The 18945-nt window shown below is 34.1% G+C and overlaps 1 protein-coding gene across 1 annotated transcript in view; it reads left to right on the top strand.

The window, feature by feature from the left end:
* The window catches only part of knk (cytochrome and DOMON domain-containing protein knickkopf), a 98795-nt gene that overhangs the window by 11500 nt on the left and 68350 nt on the right, over window positions 1-18945 (top strand). Inside the window, exon 2 of the mRNA XM_076475101.1 lies at window positions 10548-10691. Coding sequence (XP_076331216.1) covers window positions 10548-10691 — 144 coding nt within the window. The remainder of the gene's footprint in view (window positions 1-10547; window positions 10692-18945) is intronic.

Raw genomic sequence — 18945 nt, 5'->3', positions numbered from 1 at the left:
AGATAGATAAATACGTCCGAAAGGTAAGGCACTTTCTGTATTCAGCATTTGTCTCTTAATTTGTATGCAAGTTCAAAATGGTATTCAGATAAAAAGAAACCTATCTCCTCACGTAGTTCATAAAACCAAGTAAGCACTTTTCCCCAAGAAATCCATCAGACTTCAGTTATAAAATTAACTATTTTTATGACATTACCCAATTCTACTTTTAAGTCTGGTATTCATTACATTGCAAGTGCATAACAATGAAGACAGCAGTGGATACTCTTGATGTCCGGGTTTTTCTTTTTATGGGTGTCACTGCGCCAGAAAATTTTCAAGTCATAGTTGTAGCCCCATCAATACAAATACTTGAGCAAAGCTGCCATTGGATCTCATGTTCTTCCATAAATAAATCGATCAGTTTAAATATTTCTTCGCCTCTTGTTTGAGTAGGCAAAGATTTGAAAATTAGCATGTTATCTTCAAAAATAACTTCGTGAATATAGCGAACAAACACAAGTAACATTATCTGCGACATATGTTGATTCATCCAGATGAAGAGAAAAAGTTGATGTCGCTTTTACTCGAATTATTACAATTGCAGAAGATTTGATAAAACCATGCGCAAAAGATTCAGTGGGATGAGTTTCACCTGCTTTTGCTGTACGGTAACTAACAAGATATGAAGCAATAAGAGCGCCTTTGTTGTCCTCATGGACAAACGACGAAATGTAGCTTTCCTTGCATTTAATTGCAATACTTTTGAAATACTCGGAAGTTGGATTGTTTGGTTTCTAGATACCGTTTTAACTTTGCTGGATGCAAACTACTGTTACTCAACACTGTTCTACATTCAACACAAAATCCACTAGGTTCATCTTCATTAACCTGTCCATGTTAAACCATATTGAATAAAATTTTTATCATACTTTCTTTTCTTTCTTGTTTTGGTACTTCTTACATCATGCTGCGTTGAAGAGCTTGCACACGATAATAACGCTGATGAATTCGTATTAGGCCTAGGCCTACGTCTAGTAGGCGTAAGAAGTAAGATTTTTACTCGTATCAGATTTATTACTAATATTCAGCCACTTATCTTCATTGTGAGGGTGACAATTAATTATTAATTTACTCCAAAACGTATTCTTATATTTTTAGTACTTCAAAGGTATTTTCACGGACACAAAATAGCTTTTTATTGAAAACTCGCTCAAGCACTTGAGTTTTTTTGTCATACAATGACATGCTGACGTAAGATCAGTGTTGCCATAACGAAATCAGAAATAAAGATTTGTAGAAAACAGGCTAGGCCGCCAGAATAATATATTTTTCTGAAAGAAAGGGAAAACCTCTTATCTTTACTTTTCTTTTTCGCCTTTTAAAAGACATTTGAAGCCAAATAGCAAAATATAAAGTCATATCTGACGTGCCTCTTAATCTCGAACGAAATGAAGCATGACGTCATGCGGGGGTATGACGCCTAGAGCTCATTGGTACCAAGTTTGTCCAATTAAACTACGACGATTCTGACTTAACCTATCAGTTGTCATAAATATAATTATACTTCATATAAATATACTTTGAAACTGAAACAATTGATACTGCAACTAGCTGCATCACAATGTTTTAAATTTTTGAAAAGTTTCAACTGTGACGTCATGTTTCATTTATTTTGTTCAGGAGTTAGCCGTTAATCCAGATCTGGCTTTTAAAAGACAGTTAGTATCACTACCTAGGGTTGTCCGATGTCTTATACGGAAAATTATTAGGTTATCTTACATCTGCAATGACGCATGCGATTTTCAGATGGTGCTATATCTACGAGCAATGGTGCCACTGTCGAAGTCAATTGAGATTGTATTAACACTTTCACCGCGAGCAAAATAAAGTTGTCTGGCGCTAGGCGGAATAAAATATTAAAATGCCCAATATGCGATAAATGTGTTATATTAAAATATATTTTTTACTTCTTTTTGCAGTGTATACTGATTCAATTTTATAGTTTTAGGAAAGAATATTGATATTCTAAAATTTCTTTACGAAGCCCCAGATAACTATGGCGGACCTCAAGAGCGGAGCATATTTTGAAATACCATGCATTAGAGCAGTGGTTCCCAACCTTTTTTATGCCCCACACCCCTAAAAGATTTTAATATGTTCTCGCACCCCTCACAGTAATTATTTATTTAAGAATAAAGGTGAAGGTGGCCAAAACAAATGTTATCTCGCACCCCTGGTTGGGAACCACTGCATTAGAGGATAGCAGAGAGATTAGGTAGCTTGTTTAGTGCTGTTCATAAGTTGTTAGAACATCGGGTTGATGGCCGTTAGAAGCAGCATATGAAACGATTCGTATTAAAATTTAGAAAGTGACGGAAGCTTCTGAAATAAAAAAAACAGCAATTAAAGTATTGTATGAAAAATGAAGTAATTTAAGGAAAATTTGTTTCTTCTTCTGTGGCCTGGCATGGCCTAGCGCGTAAGGCGGGCGACTCGTAATCCGAGGGTTGCGGGTTCGCGCCCGCGTCGCGCCAAACATACTCCCCCTCCCAGCCGTAGGGGCGTTATAATGTGACGGTCAATCCCACTATTCGTTGGTAAAAGAGTAGCCCAAGAGTTGGCGGTGGGTGGTGATGACTAGCTGCCTTCCCTCTAGTCTTACACTACTAAATTAGGGACGGCTAGCACAGATAGCCCTCAAGTAACTTTGTGCGAAATTCCAAAAAAACAAAACAAAATTCTTCTTCTGAGGAAACGTATATGAGAAATTATAACGAATTCAATCACAGTTTTGTTTTATTAGTATTTTGACTGCTGTATATTACCTTCTTATGCTTTTATTATATTTCTTAATTTGTACAATTTTGTTTATTTATTGATATATTTTTCTAGAAAATAGCTCTTATGTTGTTGTTTTGAATTAAGCACAAAGCTACACAATGGGATATCTGCATCTGCCCACCACGGGTATCGAAACCCAGTTTTTAGCATTGTCAGCCCACAAACATACTGCTGAGCCACTGGTGGGCTAGCTCTTCTGATCCAATATTTTAAATATCCAACCTTTATTCAACATTAACTAAATTTCACAATAATTTACATTCATGCATTTTTACGTATTTCAATTTCATAAGCATAACAATATAAGACTTTATGTAGTTTACATATTTTTAAGAAAAAAGTATATAAGATAAGCATTGAAAGATAAAATTCTATTGATGACATAGAAGATTCTCCCACAAAGAATGTGGAATATTTGCTGTCAAAGAGTACAAACAACACAGGCAAGGTTTAAAATGAGTCAAAAATACATGAGTAGGAAGAAAAAGGTACAACAATTTGTTATTGATCATGAAACTATACCATGGGTTATCTGTGCTATATTCACCATAGGTATGCTATTTAGTGTTATAAGACCTCAAACTTAGCACTGAGCCATCGAGGGGGCCAATTACAAGAAACATTTATAACAACTGTAATGAGAATCAAAATTCTTCATCATTTGATTAGACCTACCGATCAGTGAAATAGATATTACTCCTAATATGCTTGGACCAAGCATGAGCCAGTGATTGACATACTGTGACTGTAGATTCGCAGGGCCAACATTCACATTTCTTTGTAGAAATAAAACATGCACTTTGGGGCCATGGATGTGTAATTAGGGTAATGGTTAAATCCATCTATTGAGTCAGAAAAAGTCCTGGCATGGCCAGGTGGTTAAGGCACTTGACTCATAATCTGAGGGTTATGGATTTGAATCCCAGCCACACCAAACATGCTCGCCCTTTCAGCCATGTGGGCATTATAAGGTGACGGTCAATCCCACTATTCGTTGGTAAAAGAGAAGCCCAAGAATTGGCAGTGGGTGGTGATGACTAGCTGCCTTCCCTCTAGTCTTACACTGCTAAATTAGGGACGGCTAGCACAGATAGCCCTCGAGTAGCTTTGTGCAAAATTAAAAAAAAAAAAAAAAACCAGTCAGAAAAGAGTAGTCAAGGAGTTGGTTGTGAGTACTGTTGACTAACAGCTTTCCCCTCTCATCTACCAGATCAAAATAATGGGCACCTATCCAAAATAGCCCTTGAGGATATCTGAAAACAAACTGTTAGATGTGCATGGTTATTAATTTTAAGTTTAACATAGGAGTATTATTTAATTTATATTGTGCAAGTGTTAAAGTAAGTCACAGACACATCAAAAGTGAAGACTTGGAAATGTCACAACCACCTCTCATTGTGATATCATATATTAACCTTTCCAAGACTTAATTGTCTTGATATTAAAAATACTGTTGGTTTCTTTCTATTTGCACATTACACATCATTCCATAAATAAATTTTATTTCATCTGTAATAGTGCATTGCGATGAAATAATGAAAGATTGTCAGAGATTGCATAAAAGCACAGTGAGCAACAGCTGCTTAAAATACTGAACAAGTGACAGTAGGTCAGTTCAAATGTGCAAAAAAAAAATATATATATATATATATTAAATATATATGTACCCTTAAAAGTGAGAAATCTCTAAGAGTTATCATAATTTGTCAGTATAAAAATGGTCTACCTATTTATTCTTTTACAATAGGACTTATCAAGGGATATTATTTTATTTTGTTATAATTATATCATGGGAATTTGTTGACTAGCAAACTCACAATGAAACTGATTTATTTTTGCCTATGTATTAGGATTTTCAAAGTTATTAAATTTGTAAATAGCCAAACAGCCCTGTTTAAGTGTTTCTGCAATACTGTAGCATTACGAAAAGTAGTTCCTGAACCAAAATGGGTTAAAAAGTTGAATGTTGAAAGAAGACAAAATTTAATTCTTATATCTTTAAATAATAAAGACTGGCATACATCAGGTTATGAGTGAAAAGTGGTGTTACTCTGCAATGTATATACAGCTTGTGTTGCCACCTAGTAAGTGTTATATATAATATATCAGTTATGTCCACAAAAATATGGTACATATGGCCAATCAGAAATGTATATGTCATGTAATGAAAGTGTCATAGCACAAGCACTAAATTGCGATCTTAGGGTGACATCATGGATGTATGTTGCTTTTGGTGAACATGGTCACCAACATCATGTTTGGATATGGTTCATAGAGAGGGAGAGAGAGGTGGTACTTTGCAATTAGATGAGTATATGCATGTAATATTCTATAAGCATCAGTCATTTGTAAGACATCTGCTGTTTCCTTCATACAGATATGGTAAGTGGAGCAGTAAACTGTTCTGATGTGGAGATATATCCGATGTTTTACATCTTGCCTCAAAAGTGACTGCGTATGATGTTTTTTGATTTTGAAGTTCTGTCTGTACAGTTTTGTATCTTGCTGTATCCCATCCATACACACACATTTTATGGTTTGTTGTGTTTATGGCCTTAACAATGGCAGCTATATTTTTTCAGATCTGTGAGAGTTTCTAACTACTAATTCTTCAGAATGTGTTGCAGTGGTTGGTCCAACTACACTAGCCCCTAAATATAAATTTATACCTTCTATCTCCTGGTGTGAATATTTATTTTACTTCAATGGTACAATGACCACCTTTCTTGTCAGAAACAAGTCAGCCTCTGGTGAAGTAATTGTTGTATGGTGCATAAGAGGTTTTCTTGTCATTGACTATGAAGCTAGTCTAACCTTTTAATCCATGCAGAGTCATGAAGTCATTTTCCAATATGCATTCTCTCTCAATGTAAAACATTCTTCACACCATGAGGTGTAGATAATTTTATGTAGTAATGGTGGCTTCAACTTTTCTCTTTCTGGAACTTAATGTAGCCTTGCTATTTGTATAAATTCATCTTTTGTCATTATTAAAGACGATTTTCCACCCTTTTCTACTAAATTGGATTGAATTATCATGGCTGTAGAATTAATTTCTATGAAGATACTGCAATGCTTCATATCAATCAACCAGAGAATTTGGGAACCTCTTTAAATATTTAAAAAAAAATCATTTTGGGACAGATATGATATTCTATGTAGAAGTCAAGAAAATTCTGTTTCCAGATATCTGGTTAGCCCTTTAGACTTGAAGACTAATATTAGGGCATCTTCTGCATGGTATATTAATAGCTGATTATATCTCATTTTCATTTGTAATAGTTATGTATCCCACATCCATAGCAATTCTATTTTGGAGTTATAGAGACATTATAAGAGAGAGATACAAAGAGGAAGTAAGAGATGCAAGGGTAGCTGAATAGATGGCATGTTCCATTTATCCCCAAAGCATGACTGAGAGGAATAAGGGCCTCTTTAAGAAGCAAGAGTCTTTAAGAGAGAAATATCTCATATAGGGGTGTAGGGGGAGAGAGTAAAAAGCCTTCAATACCAAGTACTCCATATTGTGGAGATGCAAGGTGGAGGGTTAAGTGCACCTCTCATAAGAATTAAGGAAAATTTTCAGGTGAAAAAGGTGTGGACTGTGAGTCCAAACTTGGAAAGTTTGACCACACAGCACAGACAAAATGCCTCTTGAAGAATAAATGAGATAGTAATTGCCAAGTTTTTCTGATAGGAGGCCAGTAGAAGCTAGCTGTCCATATAATAGTGAAAATGATGGGTGAGAATATGCACACATTAAATGTAGAACCACATGATTTGATTGAAAGTACTGGAAGATGTAGCTAGACCATTGTGGACAAACAACAGGATGAGGGACACATGGGAATAAGAAGGAAGGGACCTGGGAGAAAGTTATTAATACAACTGAGAAAGCCATTTATACACAAACAAGGATGTTGTTGTTTTAAATTAAGCACAAAGCTACACAATGGGCTATCTGTGCTCTGCCCACCACGGGTATCGAAACCCAGTTTTTAGCATTGTAAGTCCACAGACATACTGCTGAGCCACTGGGGGGCAAAATAGTTATGTATTAGAGTAAATGTACTCACAAACAAGGAATATCAAGAAAGATTCAGTGATGAAAGTGTGGCAATCTCCCATTTTATTCAGGGTATTGAAGAGAGTTGAATAAAAGCATTGAGTAGGACAACAGAAAGGTTCTATAGTTTCCATCACTGTCAGAGGTGTGGCCTCTTCCTGAAGATATCAAAGACACAGAAGATTGGAGGAAGGATGATAGGTTAGAGAATTATGAGAAAGGAATTTATGGAATGGATTGTTAGAAATAACTTGTACAATCCAAGAGTCAGTCATGAAAGGAAACCACAAGTGTGCAAAGCAGAAGAGGTGGTTGCCAACAGGTCCAGAGCTAAAATTCAGCTTGAGAAATGAGTTACTAACAGCAGTTTATCCTTTAGAGGATTTCTTTAATACTTTAATAAAGAGCTTGTCATCTTTGGTTTAGGAGTTAAGAATTTTAAAGTTTTCTAGAAGTATGGGGGAGTTGTTATTCTCATTGTGCAATTGGATACAAGACTTGGGTGGATTAGTTCACTTGTATTTACTTCTTGCTGAAATTTTTATGTACTCATGTGCATGTATTTGTAGATGAAATGTAGTTTTACCAATATAGGTAGTTTTACAGCTACCACAAGTGTATTTATGTATTAGCCATGAGCTCATAGGAGTGAGAAGAGCATTCTTTATTTTAAATATATTTTGATTATTTTTCAAATTTGATATTCGAATTCAAACATTGTTTACACATTAAAAGGAGTGATAAAAAACTAATGGGTATTTTGTGACAGTGTATGACTTTTCTATTAATTTCTATTTTATTTGTTAAAACGTTTTGGGGACAGAGTGTAAGAAATGAAGGGGACAACCATTATTTTGTAATATGTTATGAATTCTTGAAATCTCTAAATGAAAACAAGTAGGCAGAACAGATATTATACACACTGTTTAGAAGACTTGAGCAAGGTTATGTTTGAAGGAGTCTGGCAGGTAACTGTCAAAAAGAGTGTTTTAGCCAGTATATGTTTTCTTACAGAAAAAAGATGTTAGAAAGAAATTTTGTTATTTAGACATCTAAAAAACTAAGTTACTGTCTTCTATCTCATATGTAAGGTTTATTCATGGATGTTATGAGTTAATGTGTTCTAAACACTTCTTGGCATAATTAGTGTTGTGAAAGAATAGAAAAGTGTCATCAGTGTACCTTCTATATAATATTGGTTTGTAATAAAGGGGTGATTATCCAACTATTGACATTTGTAATAACATAAATATTTTCAAGAGCTGGTCAGACCTAGAGGTTATCCCATCACCACTCCATCCATCTGGTCATAAATGATATATAGAACCCTTAAATCCTTTCCCTTCAGCAAATTTAAATAACCCATTGATTAATTCCCTCATGTATGTCACTGCTTGCAAAAGGATTTGGATTATTTGGTGTTGGATAAATAAATGAGGAGTGGGGGTGGCTTTTAATGCAAGATAATGCATGTGGGATATCACAATTTGAATTATCATTATAATTTTGATGGGAGTAACGTTGACAGTGCCATGGAAGGAAATTATCTTGATATTGTTGTTTATCATCCTCTTAAGCTATCCATCCAAAGTGCTGTTGCTGTTTGCATGGTAAATAGGAATTTAGGTTGTATTTACAGAAATGTCAAATACAAATGATATTATATATTTCAAGATTTGTAAGGCCAGACTTTTTACAGTAGGTGTCTGTAACTTGTTAGTGATTAATTTCAACTATAAATAAACAAGATAATCTGCTTATTTTAAAATGATATATAAAAAATGAATAAAATGTGTATACACATATTCATTACACTGTTGGGTACTACATTTGTATACAGAACTTAAAATGATTGTGTCTTTTCTTTTATTCTGTGTGAAATTGTAGCTTTTTGTGAGCAGAGGAAGGTAAGATATTGTTTCAGAAGTTAGCATTTTCCTAAACTGAAAGTGTATTTCTGATAAATACCTCTTCTCTCATTTTCCATTTATTCTCCCAATTTTTGGTATGGTTTGTGTGATCTGATGAATCTTGAAGTTAACACCTGCAAAATTAGAGAAAACACTGGTTACCATAATAGTAGTGTTGCATTCTTAATGGTAAAACATTACTGTATAATGATTTGTATGCAATTATGCAGATATTTCATTTAAACATAAGTGATAAGTTAAAGTGTTAAAGCTGGTGGTGAGCAAACATTTGTGCCAATAGAGGGCCCATGAGAGTGTTCGAGGCTGTGCATGAACTGGCAAATTAACGTTGGTCACCCATTATTTATATAAAATGCCCAATTAAATACAAACATGTCAGAGTTTGCAAGTTTTCTAACCAGTTTTGTGTCATGCTTGAATTGATTCATAACCAATTAACTGGTTTGACTAAGAGCCTACCAAATTTAAGAACTCCATGGGTTGTTCGCTCCTCTACGTAGAGTTTTCTCTACCCATACCAACAATTTTTACATGTATAAATTTAAGAACTGTTGATGTCATATTGTGGCATTGACTTAGATTACAGGATCATCTAAGCCCACGTTTTCCTTTGTGTCAAATTTTGATTATTCACTCCCATGTTTAAAGGCAAATAGATTATTGAATCAGTGCTCTATTTAGATTTTAAGAACAAAGTACATGAAATAATTCAGATGAGCTCACATTAAGATTAATGCTTCAGCTCTTATGTTTAGCATCAGACATGTTCAGTTTGTTTGTTTCCTTTTGCACTTAAAACATTTACATTTTTAGCTGTCATATCTATGGTTTGCCACACGTGGTATTTAGTTTTCCATACATACACACAGTGCAACAGTATATGTAGGAGTTCCATTTTGCAACTTGCTTCCTTTAGACCAAGTAAGATACTGTCATCAGAGAAAGAAATCAAGCAGTAATTCAGAAGCAGTTGAGAAATCTTAGTTTGGAAAGAGGAATTCCCCCCAGTGGTGTAGGGAGAGAGGCTATAGATATTTATTTATAGTTCACATAAGGTGTTAGTGGGAAAGCAAAAGTGAACATTACCTGGATGCAAAAACAAGGACAAGAAACTTGTAAGAGTTTTCCAGATTTTCATTATATCCTATGTTGAAAGCTTAATAGAATATTAGAAAAATACACCTGCAATTACAGATATTGATGTTGGTGTAGTGAAGAAGCACCTGTACAAACCACACAGTTCAGTTTTCAGAAAGGAGGCTCAAATTTAAAATTTACTGGGGTCTACCACCATATGCAAACTCAACAGGTACACATTATCTTCTGCCATAGACTTTTAAAAATAAAAAAAGCTTTGTCATGAAAAGGCATGACATATACTGTTACAATATCATAAACGTATATGGCTCAAGTTGTTACGTGATTTTGGCGAAAGAAGTGGGTAACCAAATGAAGCATTTAAAAATTCCAGTGCATGACATGTAGCAATATAAGTGAAGTTACATATAGAAAGAAACAAGAAACAATGAATTTGAGTAGCAATTAGAGCCTGCAGTGGAACCACAACCAGTTATCGAGTAATTATGACACCACAAATGTGTATTACAATATATCGAAAGAAAGATGAATTCAAAATATTCATGAAAGGGTTACAGTCATGATAATTGTGTGAATAAAAAATTTTGTTAGATTCTTCATAATGTTTTATTTGATTTCATTATTTTCAGGCCTACTGGTTTGTGATGAAAACTATGAAGGTTTATATCTGGGAAAGTTCAACACTTATGCGCATCAGGTAACAGGAGAAGTTTATGCTGTTGATGAATATACTCTGCTTATAAAACATTTTGTTTATGATGGGCTTGGCCAAGGTAAGGTTAAAAAAAATTAAGCTTTTACACTATTTCTTTTCTGTAATGTATTTGGAGTACAAAAGACATTTAAATTTTAGAAATAAATAATATTATAATACTAAATTATTTTGTTATTGTTTTAAAAAGAATTAATCTAACATTCTATCTTTGGCTTTAAAACTACCTCAGGGGTGTTCCGTTAAAACACAAACAATGTTTCGTGGTGTATAATGTGTTTATTATTGACTTGTTCTTTAGAGAAAGATGTGTAAAGTGTTGTAACAATAGGGTGTTCATGTATTCTGAGATGCAACATATGAATACTTAAGTGGGGAGAAATAACAGTAATGGAAGTAGAGCAGTTGTTCACAATATCTTACAGACCTAGCCATTTACTTTTGTACATGAGCCTGCTATTAGCATTATCAGTAAGTTAGTTATAATGTAGGATTATACTGGACAAAAGTCAAGTGATTCAGGAGTAATATGATAGAGCTTATTTCAAAAATATAGTCTGAATTTGTCCATCACTTTTAGGCCCAGCATGGCCAGTTGGTTAAGGCACTTGACTCATAATCCGAGGGTTATGGGTTTGAATCCCAGTCACACCAAACATGCTCACCCATTCAGCCATGGGGGCATTATAATGTGATAGTCAATCTCACTATTTGTTAATAAAAGAATAGCCCAAGAGTTGGTAGTAGGTGGTGATGACTAGCTGCCTTCCCTCTAGTCTTACATTGCTAAATTAGGGACAGCTAGCACAGATAGCCCTTGAGTAGTTTTGTGCAAAATTAAAAAAAACCAAATAAACCAGTCAGAAAAGAGTAGTCAAGGAGTTGGTTATGTAGTTTTATGCAAAATTCAGAATAACTAAACCATCGCTTCTAAATTTTTAGTTATTGTAATGCTATGCAATCAACTCAGTACAATAGATTTATCACATGAAACTGAAGTTTACTAGGACAGCTTTATGGTTAAAAGGCATGCCTTTTGACAACTTCAAATATTGACTCTATCATATTGGTATAAAATGTCAAATATATTGTTCACATTTGCTATTTGTTCTCCGTATAACTGTAGTAGGTTGCATCAATTTTGCTTCATTTCTACACTCACCTGCTTCACCCAGGAATCGTGAAACCATCATTTGCTCAGTTTACTAGAACATTCAAGAAGTCCCTGACTGAAATAAAAAAGAGCTGACGTCTCTTTCTCTCTTAGTTGTCTTTCACTCAGTTGGTCACTTTGCCTTGTTCCACACACAGCCAAAACAATCTGTTTTCTTCCTCTTATCATAGCCACAATGTAATAAAATTCTGTAAAACTTTGTTTTTAAACTTTTATGAAATCTAGTTCTGTAAACATAGTATTTTATATTTTTTAGAAAAATCACTTGAAAAGTTGGTTGTCTCCAGTTCAATTAAAGTACATAAGTACAATAATCACTCAACCAGTTTCTGCTACATTTGTGGAAAATATATTACAATTTCATTAAGGATAAATCACATTTAAGCTAAATGTAGCTTACTACCACCATTTTGGGTGTAAAATTGGTGATCAAGAAAAGCATTAGGCTCCACATATGTGTTGTACAATTTGCACATCTGGTTAGACACTGGATTAATAAGAAGAGAGCAAGTATGCTATTTTTAGTCTCTGAGATATGGCATGAGCCCAAATACCATGTAAATGACTGTTATTTTTGCATGACTAATGTTTCTGGATATTCAGGACTAAACGATATATTAAATATCTAGATATTACATTTGCAACAAAATCAGTATCTTCTGTGGATGGTCTTCCAGTGCTACATCCACCAGTTAAGTTGTTTTGCAAAGAAGAGAATGAATATGATTTATTCTCTTCATCTAGGAACTTTATTCCTGTGGTACCACAACTTTATTTTTAAAATTTGTTTTACCTCCAGTTCTATAAACATAAATTATTTTATAATTTTGTAAAAATTCATTTGAAATACTGGCTGCCTACAATTCAAGTAAAGTCTGAAAGTGCAATAATCACTGGAAAACAGTTTCTGCTACATTTTTTAAAATATATTACAGTTTTATGAAGGGAAAACATCACACACAAGATTAAGATAGCTTACTGCCACTATTTTGGGTGTAAAATTGATGACTAAGAAAAATGTTGGGCTTCACATTTGTGTTGTACAATTTGCACATGTGGCTAGACATAGTGGCTGAATAAGATGAGATCAAGTTTGCTATTTGAAGTCCCCCAACATGGTGTGACCCCAAATATCATCTAACTAATCTTTGAATGATTGATGTTTCTGGACATTAAAATAGCATTAAACAAAACAATAAATGAAACAGTATCTCATGGGGATGATCTTCCAATGCCACATCCATCAATGAATTAAGAAACAGAAGAGTTATTATTTTCATCTTCTTCATCTATTAATTCTTTTCCTTCTATTCAACTTAAGCTGCCTCATCTGATCACACAGGAAAAGCTAAATGATCTGATTCATGACTTGCCTCTATCAGAGTAACATGGGGAACTTATTGGTTCTCTTTCATAACAGTAGAATTCATTAGCTCCAGGAAGAATAGTTTAAATTTACTAAAGTCATTATTAGTCTTGCTTCTCATTACATTATGCAAGTTACTTTGTGTTTTTGTACAAATGGTGATGCACTAATGAAAGAATTTGGTACTGAACATCATCATCAAAAATGGAAAATTCTTCTACAGTTAGTCTGAAAGCTATAATTTTGCACAGTAGAAATACTAAGCCAATCAGTTCCTATTGTTTATACTGTGAACCTGAAAAACTTGTCAAAACATGTTGCTGTAGTCCAGGCAATGCTAATACACAAGTAGCATTTGTGTCTGGCTCAAAGTGCAATATATTAGATACATAATTGTAAGGTTTTTGAACCTCCACTGTGAAAGGACATTACCCATAAAACCTCTCAAATTTTACCACTTTAAACTTTCACTTTAATATTTTATTATTTAAGTGTATATCGTTTTGGATTTTAGAGGCAAAAATAAAGGATTTCTTTAGGATGGGCAGAATTTAAAAAAAAATTTACATGTGTGCAATTTTTCTTGCAGGCAAAACTATCTGCAGCTGTGTAAAATTGATAAGCATATTGTTTTCTTCGTAAAGTGCACTAAATGAATGTTGGAAACTGGCAAAATATTTATTCTAAAATATTTTTTGGATAAAATTATTGAGGTTTATGAAATTGATTTTATAATTTGTGTCTCAGTTAATTTATGAAGTAGTAAAAAAAAATTAAAAACCAGTGGAAACTGTGTTCAAACATAAGGTATAATGATTTGGAATTTACTTTTTTAATTGTAAACTTTAGTGTCATACACGCATGGGAAATCTATTGTTTAAAATATAGAAACAATAAAATGTTTATTCGCTGATCAGGAACATTTTGCAACAACACTGTGTAGTATGTACACTTTTCCAGACTTGTTATTTCAGAGAGTTCAGTATTGTTTTACATGTTTGGCTAGGCATGGCCAGATGGTTATGGGGTTTCACTTACAACTTGAGGATCACAGGTTTAAATTTCTATCCCACCAAACCTGCTCACCCTTTCAGCCATTGGGGTGTTATAACATGATGGTCAATACCACTGTTTGGTGGTAAAAGAGTAGGCCAACTTTTGGCAGTAGACAGTAATGACTAGCTGCTTTCCCTATAGACTTTCAGTGCTAAATTAGGGAGGGCTAGTGAGATAGCTCTAAAGTAGCTTTGTGTAAAATTCAAAACAAACCAAACTTTAGATGTTTATAGGTACATTTCATGATAATGTTGAAGTCTTAAGTGCTGTATGTGGTGTTAGAAACATAACACAATGTTGATAAAAAAGAACATTTTTTATTCAAAATTTCAGAAACTAAGAAACAAATTATAAAGTAGACACAACTTCAGTATCATAATGTGTAGGTCCTTGCATAACATCATTTTGTTACAAGTTTTAGTGAATAGTACTCACAAAAGAGTTAACAGTTAATACTAAACATTCTATCTAAAGAAGGTTAATATGTTAATATTGTGTTGATAGAATGCACTGTTAAACAACCTTTCTGCAGGGATGCTGTTTGCTGAAATTGCCAGATATTTGACTACAGTTAAAATTTGTAATGGATAATTGTCACGAAAAAAGTCAACAGTTAATAATGTTAAACATTGTAGCTATTAAGTGCCACTACCTAGTGTTTTCTGAGTTTCTTTAAAGAGTTGTTTCACTTGATTAAAATTTTCATAGATTTTTCAGAATGGTAGGTAAGATTTTCTTTCTTGCATTCTTTCAGTTGTGTGAGTTTCTGAAGGCTTTCGTCACTTAGTAATTATCTTAGTTCCTTTACAGCTTCTAAACATGTTGAGCACAAATTCCTCTTTTTTTTTTTTCTTTTCTTTTGGCAATGTGGTAACTGACTCAGCTGTACCAGCTACCTTGCACAACTTGGTGAAGCAAGAGAACTTCTTAATGGTTGAACTGGCTGGATCGTCATAGATAGCTTTGTCTTGCAAAAATACTGTTGGTTGGTTAAGAAGTTCTGCTGAGAAACTAACAATCTTCTTGAAAAAGTGAAAAACTGCAATGATCTTTAGAACCTGGCAAAATCGTAAAGCTGTTGTAACTGTATTTTTCACTGGAATAGAATCAAACAAGTTCTCCAGACAATTTTGTATGAACCTTGCAGTAAAGATGTACTTTTGATCCTCTGCTATAAACTCAGCTTTTAGGTCCCTGATTGAAGTCCTGAAAAGGACAACACCTATCTGGTAGAACTTCCAGTGTCTTTTATCTCCAACCAATATGTTTGAAAACACCCAAATAGCTAATTCAAAATATGAAGTAACATTCTCATATGAAATTGCTTCAAGGCCATGATGGAATATCTGCTTAACATTAAGTCAAATCATTTATTCACAAACTTAATGAACCATAAAATTGAGAGCAAGTTTCAGGTCTTTATTCTCTTGAAAATAGTTAAAGCCCAGAGTTATTGTTTTGGATGGCAGTTCAAACTTGTGAACAACTTGATTGCTCAAGGCAATCACTTTTCTTAAGAACTGTCTTCCAGTTTTTCACAACATGGGACACATCAATTATGAAGTGTAGATGGTCCCACTCATGAAAGGACATGGTGTGTTATTAACAGGCCCACTGTATTCTGAACAAATCATTTCCAAGTTTTGCCAAAGAGCATGATTTTATGCTGCCCATATCATATGTGATGGAGCTGACATGAAAGCCAAGCTCCAATGTTTGCTCAATGATTTTAAGGATATTTGGCTCGAGAAGTGTTTCATCAACAGAGTTTCCAGTGAAATGGTATAGTTTGTTTTCATTTTGTTGTTACTCCTTATCATAACTATAAGAGCATGAATTGCTTGACTTCTCTGGCCTGCTAAAGTGACCTGAAGTAGTATCTAGTCAAGAGTTAGACAGCATTCTTTTCCTGTGAGTTTTATTAATGTTATTTTCAATTGCAGGATGTTGAACACCTCACCAAGAATACTTGGTTTCATAAAAATGACTTCTCATTGATATCAGGGGTTGATTCTGTAAAAGAAGTAACTCATAACCCAATGTCTCAAGCAAAATATAGATGGACTTTTTTAAAATTTTATTTGACTAATGCCTCAAGTGATCACCCAACTCAGCTTTTTGAGTAATCAAGATTAAAGAGTTTTATTATATTTCCTGCTTGAGTCTTTTTCTCTGTAATTTCTGTCTCCACTCTTTGACCAGTGTTTTATGCTGTTTTGCAATTTATTAATCTCATTTTTTTTGTATAAGTTCTAAATGGCACTTGTTAAATCATACAAGAGAATGGTAGCATCATCTAAGTCAGAAATGCCTGGCATGATTTTCAACACCAGGAAGGTAGTCATCTACACTATGATTGCTTTTGCCTTATATGAGATGTAAAAATAAGGAATAATGGCTAGAAACATACATAGTGATTGGTTGATAGAATTCACCTATTTCTCAAATTAGCTTTTATTACTATTCATATTTTGATGTGGTGATTAATTGTACTCCACCTGCTTCCTCCACTGAAGAATGTTTTAATTGGAGAAAACAGCAGAATCAAAGGAAATAAAGATATAATTTCCCTCATGCTTTAGATTTTGGATTTGTGAATTTTGAGCAAATCTACATGAGGGCTATTTGCACTAGCTGCTCCTAATTCAGCAGTGAAAGATTAGATGGAAGGTAGCTGGTCACCACCAACTCTTGTGCTACTGTTTTACCAACAGATAATGGGATTGAACATTATGTTATAATGCCTCTATAGCTGAAATGGTGAGCATGTTTGGGATGAGGATCCAAACCTGCAGGTTTCAAGTCAAGTGTCCAGACCATCTTGCCATGCCAGGCCTCCCTTGTGCTTTAGGTATTATTTCTGAAAGTTGATGTATGAGCATTCTGTATTTTAATTATTACATTAGTTACATCTACATGACAGTGCAAACTCCTTGTTTGTAAAGGGGAGGGAAAGGCCTCACAGTGTTACACCTACCATAATTAGATGAATCTTTTGGCTTGAACGTTTTCATTTTCAAATGACTTTTTATAGTAAGAATGTTCAAGTAATATAATATTGCTTGGATTATCTGGTTCCTCATTAGCATCTATTTGACATCTGTTATAAAGATGTTTACAACAATTTGCTATCTGGGAAGAAGCAAAGGTAAACTGTGTTTGCAATACATTTGTTTTGAGCTTTTTGAGGTTATGAGCTCTTCTAGTTTCATACTGGGCCTTATCAAAATATTTCCTCAGGGAATCAGTTATTTACATAATTTCCAAATGAAGATTATGAATAAATAATCCATTGAATTGAAAGCTTTTATCTTTACTTATGATAATATAATTGATATGAAAATAAAACAGTTAATTAACTAACGTACATTTTTAATATTTATTTGAAATAAATAATTATAATTATTTATATTCTTATTTAGAAAGAAAATTATAGCAGTGGTAAACTGGATGTCTTTTTCAATCTTTTAAAATTCGTTATTTATACAGTGATAGTATTTGCATATTTACTTATTTTAAACATCAGTAATACCAAAAACGTCTTTCTTGCAAGACTTCTGACTTTTAAACAATGAAAAATCAATTGAATAATAAGTCATTGTTATAACTTATGAGTTGTCATAAACAATACTAACTTGATGATACAGAGGCCTAATATATTCTCTGATTGGCTATACCCTTTATTGTGGACTTCAGTCTCACCTATACAAGGCTCATCAGCACAGCTTGGGTCAGCAAACCAAGGAAATACCATCAGTAATGTGACCAGACATCCCGATATAAGTGTGGTAGTCCCGTTTTTGAGCTGCCTGTCCCATTGCTTCCTTGAAATTTTAAGGGATGTGAAAATGTCTTCCTTTGGGAGGTAATGAACTTAAATGTCCTGCATTATCAAAATTAATATTGGTAAGTGCTATTGTACCATGATTTCACATAAGATTTGTCTTATATTCTTCTTTCATCATTGGATTTTCAACTTTCTGGTGCTAATTTGGGATCTTTGGTTCAGATGGACAAATGACAGTGATGTCATTACTACCCCTTGTGCAAGGGAGAAGTGGGAGGATGATTATATCACTTTCTGGATGTCTGGGACTCTTTCACCAGGGCTCTATGGTTACTCCATGTTCTGGCTTCAGAGTTGGTCACTTAGTTTACATCACTTTCTTTGTTCTCTGCTCAGCCTGTTGCCTTTTCATTTCCAACAGATGTATGATGAGTGGAGCTTTGCCCCAATCCATAAGAGATTTGTTAGTCAAAATGGCAGTAGAGAGGGTTGATTTTATTTCTGTTTATTTATTGTACCCAAAAAACTGGATGTTGGCATCCTGTCATCAGTCTATCTTAGCTCAACCAATTTTTAGATCCTACTTGCTTTACAATGGAATCTTTTCTCAACCTGTTATGACACTTTGCATCAGGGCTTTGGATAACCAAGTTTGATGTTAATGATGCTTATCTCCATATTCCCACAGCAGTCTTCATGGTGATTTCTCAACTTTGTGGAAAAGGGTCAGGTGCTACAGTTCAGGGCTTTAATTTTTGGTCTTGCATCATACCCTTTGTTTTATGCAGACTTGTTCAAGCCTTTTCTCATCATCTGCATTCTTTGGGTTTGTGCACACATCATTATATAGATGACTAACTCCTTCCAGTGATGTCGAGAAAACCCACTTGTAGAGAAATATATATGTAAAAAAGGCTCGTTTGGGTTGAGAA

The sequence above is a fragment of the Tachypleus tridentatus genome, chromosome 13, assembly GCF_004210375.1.
Source record: "Tachypleus tridentatus isolate NWPU-2018 chromosome 13, ASM421037v1, whole genome shotgun sequence".
NCBI lineage: Eukaryota > Metazoa > Arthropoda > Merostomata > Xiphosura > Limulidae > Tachypleus > Tachypleus tridentatus.
This window is presented reverse-complemented; position numbering and strand designations above follow the sequence as displayed.